The following is an 8,055-nucleotide window of genomic DNA, read 5'->3' as shown; positions in this document are numbered from 1 at the left end:
AATGCCAGTGCCGGGAAGGCCATGCCCACTGCCAACCTCGGGCCTGCCCCAGGGCCTCCTGTGCCCACCCGTTGCCTGGTCCCTGTTGCCAGAACAACTGCAATGGTGAGGTGGACGGGATGGGGGGTGGTCCCTCGGGATGGCTTGGCCCCATCTATAGGCCTTTAGGGCTGGGAGGGCAGCGTGCCCTGGGGGAAGGGGGGCCTCTCCCAGGCTCATAGCTTCCCCATCCCCCAGGCTGTGCCTTTGCTGGGAAATGGTACTTCAATGGAGCAGACTTCCCCCACCCCTCCGACCCCTGCCGCCTGTGTCGCTGTCTGGGGAGTCTGCCACCTGGATGGGAAGGAAGAGTGTGTGTGGGGGGGCACTTGGGGAGACCAGGAGAGGTCCGCCAAGGTGAGGGTGAGAAGGGGAGGGGCCTCCTCCACCTTCTACCACTGACTTGGCCTGGCCTCGTCCATCCGCAGAGTGGCCACGTGCAGTGCCCGGCCCGCCGCTGCCCGCCCTTGCCCTGTCCAGGGCCGCTCCTGTTGCCAGGAGAGTGCTGCCCGCAGTGCCCGGGTAGGAGCCGCACCCCTCGCCGCTTCTCCGGAGGGACCCCCTCAGCAGCCTCCCTCCTCACTCCCCCAACCCCCGCCTCGCTGACGCTTGCTCTCTGGCTGCAGCCACCCACTCTGGCTGCCCTCGGCCCGGGGGCGGGGTCCCCGTCCGCCACCAGGAGCACTTCTCCCAGCCCGACGACCCCTGCCGCCGCTGCCTCTGCCTCGACGGCTCCGTGTCCTGCCAGCGTCTGCCCTGCCCACCGGCGCCCTGCGTCCACCCGCGCCAGGGGCCCTGCTGCCCCTCCTGTGACGGTAACGCCCCGTCTGCACCTGCCCGCACTCCTTCCAGCTCCACCCCGGAACCTCACCTGCTCGGTCCCCCTCTTACTCTGCGTCCCTCTATACCTCCGGCGGGGGCGCCACCCCTTCTCCCCCTTCCTCCTGGCCCGCCCCTCCGGGGGCGGGGTCTCACTAAGAAAGTGCGGGAACGGTGCCCACCCAGCCCGCAGGGCCCGGGAGGGAGTGCGCCTGGTGCGCTACCTCCATGGCCCCCCAGCCCCTCGCCTGCCCCCCAGGCTGCCTGTACCAGGGGAAGGAGTTCGCCAGCGGCGAGCGCTTCCCTTCGCCCACTGCCCGGTGCCACGTCTGCCTCTGCTGGGAGGGCAGCGTCAGCTGCGAGCCCAGGGCCTGTGCCCCAGCACAGTGCCCCTTCCCTGCCAGGGGTGACTGCTGCCCTACCTGTGATGGTGAGGGGACGGGAACTGTACGGGTGGGGGGACAGGAGGGCGGAGTCAAAGTCATCTTTACTGCCCTAGAGTGGGTCAAAAATATTTATTACCGTAAGACAAAAGCCCTGGACCAAATTTTGTGGGGGTTTTCCCTATAGATTGGACATGGAGCTTTTTTCTTTTTTGTAATATTTATTTATTTATTGGCTGTGTTGGGTCTTAGTTGCAGCACATGGGATCTTTCATTGTGGCGCATTGTGGCGCACCGGCTCAGTAGTTGCAGGCACGCGGGCTTAGTTGCCCCGCGGCATGTGGGATCTTAGTTCCCCGACCAGGTATCCAACTGGCGTCCCCTGCATTGCAAGATGGATTCTTAAGCACTAGACCACAGGGAAGGCCCTGAACAGGGAGCTTCTTTACAGGCTGAAGGGGAGAAAGTTTGCCCTTTGGCCAATCCAGCTGCCACCCCCCAGACCCCTTTACCCACCGGCCAAGACTGAGCCCTTCCCTCCCCACCAGGTCTTTGAGGCCTTGGGCTCAGACCAGGCCCAGGCTCAGAGCTGGATGACTGGTCTCCTCTCCCTGATTTCTGCCCCTCCCCCCACCCTCCCTGTCCTCTCTCCAAGGCTGCGAGTACCTATGGGAGTCCTACCTGAGCAGCCAGGAGTTTCTGGATCCTCGAGAGCCCTGCAATCTGTGTACCTGTCTCAGAGGCTTCGTGAACTGTAGCCGCCGGCCCTGTGAGCCTCTGGGCTGCAGCCACCCGCTCACCCCATCTGGGCACTGCTGCCCAACCTGCCAGGGTAGACCTGCCCTCCCACTGCCCCTCTCAACTCCCAGCCTCCCTTCGGCTGTGAGTCCCCTGGTCTGGTCACTGTCACCCCTCCCCCGAGACAGCCACGCAGCAAGCCCACAGCCTGGGTTTTCCTGGGGTTCCTCAACCCGTACTCACGCCCTCCTCTCCACCCCAACTGTGAGGGGCACCACACAACCACCCCTGTGCTGCCAGACCTTCCTGCTCTTCAGCTGTCTCCCTGCCTTTCTAAAATAGCACGTCACCAGACTCCAAGCCATTCAGTGGCTTCCACTGCCCTTGAGTCACCCAACCACATTTGGACAACTTCCTTCCCCCGTGGCTTCTAAAGAAGCCACCCTCCCGAGCCCAGCCCACCTCTCCCCTTCATTTCCAGTGTGCCCGTCCCTCTCATCTTCCCCCCCACGAGGGCCCGTGCCCTGTCATCCCACCCTCAGTACCCCCCCCACCTTGCTTCATGCATGCAAGTCTCACCACCGTGGTCTGGCTGAAGTCTTTCCTCCCACCCCTCACCTTCCCAGCCACTCATCTCTCTTTCTGACTCTTAGCTAAGCTTTGGTAGAGGACCCCAGGTCCGGCTGCGTGTGTGTGTGTGTCTGTGTGTGTGTCTGTGTGTGTGTCTGTGTTGGTGTGTGTGCGTGTGTCAGCAGAGGGATCCACTGATTGTGGCTCTGCCTTGTATTCCCCCCTCTGCCAGGATGCCTCTATCATGGGGTCACCGCTGCCCCCGGAGAGACCCTTCCTGACCCGCTCGACCCCACCTGCTCCATCTGCACCTGCCAGGTGAGGTGGCCCTTTGAGGGCTTGGAGCCCTTCATCCCTTGATCCTCCTCCCTGACCAGAAAGAGGTCGTCTCCTCCTCCCAGGGTACATGCTGCCTGTGACATCCATCAGGACAGGATTGGGCTCAGGCCTCCTGGGCTGAGGGAGGGGTTCTGGGCCTGGCAGGTCAGTAGGAGCACACCCCCATGAGGCCGCGTGGGGCCTGGTTTGAGGGTGTGATGACATGGGAAGTGGCAGCGTGACCTCTCTCCCCCAGGAAGGCTCCATGCGCTGCCAGAAGAAGCCCTGTGCTCCAGCTCTGTGCCCCCATCCCTCCCCAGGGCCTTGCTTCTGCCCTGTTTGCCACAGTGAGCACACATGCCCCGCCCCGCCCCCCGCGCCTCCCCCTCCCGCTCTGCCAGACCTGACGCTGGACTGGTAGCACAGCCCCCACCCAGGACACATGTCACCCACAGGCTGCCTCTCTCAGGGCCGGGAGCACCAGGACGAGGAGGAGTTTGAGGGGCCCACAGGCAGCTGTGAGCACTGTCGCTGTCAGGTGTGGTAGGGAGGTGGCAGAGGGGGCGGGGGCGGGGTCAGCTGGCCTGGGGAGCAAGTCACTGACCAGGCATCTCCTGCAGGCTGGCCAGGTCAGCTGTGAGCGGCTGCAGTGCCCACCTCTGCCCTGCCCACTCCAGGTCACAGAGCCGGGGAGCTGCTGCCCTCGCTGCAGAGGTATGCCTGGCCAGTGGGGCTGCTCCCTTGTTTCCGTCCCTGGGTCCCGTGTCCCTCCATCGGCCCCACCTCCCTCCCCTCAGCTCTCCAGACTTCCCACCTCCCTGTCCACCCGTCTGTCCCTCCCACACCTCAGCCCTTGAGCTCTCACCACATTCACCTTCAGCTCTTCCTACCTATCCCTGCCCCTGGCCTATCCAGACTGTCTCCCCTTCTAGGTGCTGATTAGAATCTCCTCGAAGTTGCCCATTCCTAACCACGCCCCATTCATAATGATAATAATGATAATTAACATTTATTGAGCATATACCATGTGCTAAGCATTTACACGTACCTCATTTGATGCACACAATGATCTCATCAAGTAGGTATTATTATTAACTTTTCCCATTCTACAGATGAGAAAACTGAGGTAACATAACTTACCTGTGGTCACTTAGCCAGTAGATGGCAGAGTCAAGATTTGCATCTAGGCCGTCTGGTTCTAGAGTAGGGGCCTTTTTTGCCTGTGTGGGCCCTCGCCCCATACACTGCCCAGCATGGTATAGGAACTGTCAGCGTCTCCTTGCCCTGAGATGAAATCCCCATTTAACAGATGGGGAGACTGAGACTTGTAGAGATTGAGTTACCTTGGGCACACGGTTACTGATGGAGCCTCTCATTAATCCCACATGCATTTATCACACACTTGCTGCAGGCCAGGTACTGTTGCTGGCACTGGGCTATAACAGACAGTGCCTGCTGCCTGGCACTGGGTCTAGCAAGCAAGCAGACGAGGAATGGGATTAGAGTCCAGGTGTTCTGACCCCGATGCAGTGTCTTTCCCCTCCATCACAGGCAGGAGTTCTGTCCCAGGCCACCTTTCCACTATATCCCTGCAGAAACCCCTGGCACCCACATACCCTACTGAGCACCCAGGGTGAGAGGGCTGGGTCAGGGGCAGACATGCAGAGCCCAGACTTAGAGCTCATCCCTGCCCACCTCGGACACAGGCTGCCTGGTTCATGGGGAGGAGCACCCTGAAGGCAGTAGCTGGGAGCCCCCCGACAGCCCCTGTTCCTCCTGCATGTGTCATGAGGGTGTCATCACCTGTGCCCGCGTCCAGTGTGTCACCTCCTGTGCCCAGCCTCACCTGGGGCCCCGTGACTGCTGCCCTCGATGCTCTGGTACTGGGAGCCTGGGGTGGGGGGGGTGTGGGCAGGGAGGCAGTGCCCCGTCAGCATCTCCCTGCCATTGCCCTGGGCTGGGCGGCAGAGATGCGTCGTTCCAGGAGAAGTGGCCCCCATTCTTATGCACACCCCAATCTCTGAGGCTGGGGGGCCTGGCATTGCTGCCAGTCTGAAAGCTCCATGATTCTGTTCTGCTCTTAACCCCCCACCCGACCCCTGCCAAGCCTGTGAGCATGAGGGTCGGAAGTATGAGCCCGGGGAGAGCTTCCAGCCTGGCGCAGACCCCTGTGAAGTGTGCACCTGTGAGGTAGGGGAGCGCAACGCTGACGGGCAGCCTGGACCCTGCGGGGAGCAGGCATTGTGGGGTCTGAGTCAGGAGTGTGTCCCTGTGGCCAGGGAGTGAGGCAGGGGCTTGGAGTGAAGAGCCAGCAGGGCCAGCAAGTCTGTGGGGGCAGGCAGTGGGCAGGCCCTCCTGGCTGGAGTGTAGGATGGTGTGGGTAGAAGGTTGTGGGGAGATGCCTGGGAATTGGTTGGGGGCCATACTGGGGAACTTCTATTTGAAAGGTAAGGGTGAGCCAATGAAAGGGTTTTGAGCAGGCGAGGGACATCATAGATCAGGAGATTAGGCAGTGGGATTGGGGAGGGGGATGGCATGGGAGTGCAGAAAGGTCAAAAGCCACATGAAGGTTCAGGCCCCAGTGACTGCAGGCAGCAGGCACCGTCGTCTCTGGGGACTGGGGCATGGGGTGAGGAGATGCTCAGTCTCTCTGCACACTGTCGTCTGATCTGCCCAAGGCAGATGGAGGAGCCTGGCATCCAGAGGAAAGAGGGTGGCTCTCAGCTTCCATGGCCTGGGACCCACCCCCTGCTCGCTCATTCAGCTGCAGCCTGAGGGAACTCCCAGCCTTCGCTGTCACCGGCGGCAGTGTCCCAGCCTGGTGGGCTGTCCCGCCAGCCAGCTCCTGCCCCCTGGGCCCCAGCATTGCTGTCCCACCTGTGCCCGTGAGTCCCCGGACTGGGGGGGAAAGAGGGCAGGGCTGCCACCCCCAGAGTGACACTGGAAGGGCCAGCCAGCCCTCCTCCACAATCCCAGCCCCAGCCCTTTCCTGAGTCCAGTGGATTGTTCTGGAAACCTGTACCCTGGAGGGTGAGACCTGTAATAACCTAAGGGGAAACGGGAAGCTAGCAGGACCCCTTGACTCTGAAGCCTGGTGCATCTTGTCCAGCAGGTGGTGCTGCAGGGTTGCAGCTGTGCTGGCTGCTGGCTTCTTGAGGGCAGGGATATTAGGACCAGAGGGGCAGTGAGTCGCCCAGCTACAGAGGTGGGGAGAGGTGTTCTTGTCAACACTTGTTCGGATGTGCTGCTGCAGGGAAAGAGGAAAGGCACAGTATTTACTAAGCACCTACTGCATGCCACGCACTGTACTTGGTGCTTTTAATAAACAGCATCACATTTAATTCTCACAGTTACCCAGTGAGGAGGTGTTATTACTCCTTTTGTTAACAGGTGAAGAAATTGAGGTTCAGAGAAGTTGATTAATTTGCCCAAAATGGCACAGGCACTGAGTGCTGGAGCCAGGATTGGAACCTGGGGTACCTGGCTCATTGTGCTTCCTTTCGGACGATAAGTGGGAGGGCGAGCAGGGCGGGCAGCCCAGTGGTCCTTAGTGACCTCAGGCTGAGGAAGCCACACTTTGTCCATTTTCAGGCCCTCCATGCTAGCAGCCTAGCAAAGTTCCTTTTCAAAATTCCAAACTTTTCTTTTCTGGAACAAAAGGAAAAGGGATCTGTCATTCCTGGAATCAAGGTGTTAGGGCCATAAGTATTCCCTGGGCCCAAAAAGCCCGGGGACACAGTAGGGGGATAAGGGGTCAGTTAGGCTTTGTCCCCCACCCCCATCCTGGCAGCATATCCCATACTGCTTTCTTGTCTTCACAGAGCCGCTGAGTCCCTGCACGGAGCACCTGCGGGGGTCTAAGCTGGCCCTGCCGGACCCCTGCTACACCTGCCAGTGCCAGGTGAGCCCTCCTGCCTTGGGGACTCCTCAAGCCCCCTCTTCCTCCTCCTCTGTGGGTTGTGGCTGCGACTCCTCTCCTGCAGCAGCTCTGGGTTTCCTACTCACCCCCGACATTTGCCCACTTGTCCTGAATGTCACATTCTGCCTAGGCCCTGCTCCCTCCCTGCTGTTCTCTACCTGTCGTGTTCCTGTGCCCTTCCATAGGACCTGACTTGGCTCTGCATTCACCGGGCCTGTCCTGAGCCCAGCTGTCCCCTGTTGGAGCGCCATACCCCCCCTGGGAGCTGCTGTCCCGTGTGCCAGGGTTCATGCCCAATTTTGTTCTGCATCCTCAGAGCCGGAGCCAGGAGGGAGACAGGAGGGGTGGCATCCATGGGCCAAGTGGGCAACCTGGGGTGTGCACTCAGAATGCAGGCTTTGTTCTTTTGTAGAAAGGGAGGGCTGTTCATTGGGGTGGAGGAGGGACCCATGAGGTAGAGAGAGGCAGGGAATGAAATCTGGATTCTCAAGGCCTGGCCTGAGGCTTGGCTCAAGGATCCGAGGCCCACTAGCAGGGCATCGCACTGCTGAGCTGGCAGCCGGCCCAGAGGAAAGTTCCAGCTCTGGCTTTTGCGGCTTCCAGGACACTCTGGACATCCCGAGCACTGGTGCTGGGTCTGCCACCTAGTAGACCATGGTGCTGGTTGAAGAAATCAACACCATCAGGGTGCTAATTGGTTGGGGTGGGCACCGCCCTGCCCTGGCCTTCAGGGTGAGCTTATGCAGGCGGAATGACAGTGCTCTCCCATCCCCATTTCTTCCTCCTCAGAATGTGTGGTGGAAGCTGAGGCCCGGAGAGTGGCAGATGGAGAGAGCTGGCGGGACCCCAGCAACGACTGTATCACTTGCACCTGCCGTGTGAGCTGGGGGTGGGAGGGTCAGGGTGGAGGACCTGAGAGATGGATAAAGGGAGGAGCTTCTGGTCACTGGACCAGAGAATATGGGGTCTTCGAGGTAATCAGAAAAAGGCGCCCCTCTGGGCATCCCTGTGTGAGGGCAAGTAGCCAAAGGTGCATTTCATCCCCTACTTGAACATGAAGTGGCTGTTCTTGTGGGGCAGAGAGAGAGGGGGCTCCCGCCCCAGTCCCTGATCCAGAAGGTCTCCAAGAGTGTGAGGCCAGGGACTCCAGACCCTGCCGGAAGTCCCTAGAGCCATGGCATCTGTCCTCAGCGGGGCCGCGTGGAGTGCCACCTGGAAGAGTGCCAGGCCCTCTCCTGCCCCCACGGCTGGGCGAAGGTCGGGAGGCTG

At 60.7% G+C, this 8,055-nt stretch overlaps 1 protein-coding gene across 1 annotated transcript in view; it reads left to right on the top strand.

The window, feature by feature from the left end:
• Positions 1-8,055, top strand: part of KCP (kielin cysteine rich BMP regulator) — a 24,888-nt gene that overhangs the window by 13,509 nt on the left and 3,324 nt on the right. Inside the window, 17 exon segments of the mRNA XM_007469727.1 lie at positions 1-105; positions 238-319; positions 467-561; positions 666-854; positions 1,118-1,288; positions 1,897-2,073; positions 2,782-2,867; positions 3,124-3,214; positions 3,323-3,405; positions 3,488-3,581; positions 4,574-4,747; positions 4,975-5,057; positions 5,632-5,752; positions 6,689-6,768; positions 6,972-7,071; positions 7,576-7,664; positions 7,867-7,917. The exon segment at positions 1-105 is cut by the window's left edge and continues 11 nt beyond it. Coding sequence (XP_007469789.1) covers positions 1-105; positions 238-319; positions 467-561; positions 666-854; positions 1,118-1,288; positions 1,897-2,073; positions 2,782-2,867; positions 3,124-3,214; positions 3,323-3,405; positions 3,488-3,581; positions 4,574-4,747; positions 4,975-5,057; positions 5,632-5,752; positions 6,689-6,768; positions 6,972-7,071; positions 7,576-7,664; positions 7,867-7,917 — 1,871 coding nt within the window.

This window comes from Lipotes vexillifer, unplaced genomic scaffold (genome assembly GCF_000442215.2).
Source record: "Lipotes vexillifer unplaced genomic scaffold, Lipotes_vexillifer_v1.1 scaffold1329, whole genome shotgun sequence".
In the NCBI taxonomy this organism is placed as follows: Eukaryota; Metazoa; Chordata; class Mammalia; order Artiodactyla; family Lipotidae; genus Lipotes; species Lipotes vexillifer.
The sequence above is the reverse complement of the archived record's forward strand: the minus strand, read 5'-3'. Positions and strand labels throughout refer to the sequence as shown.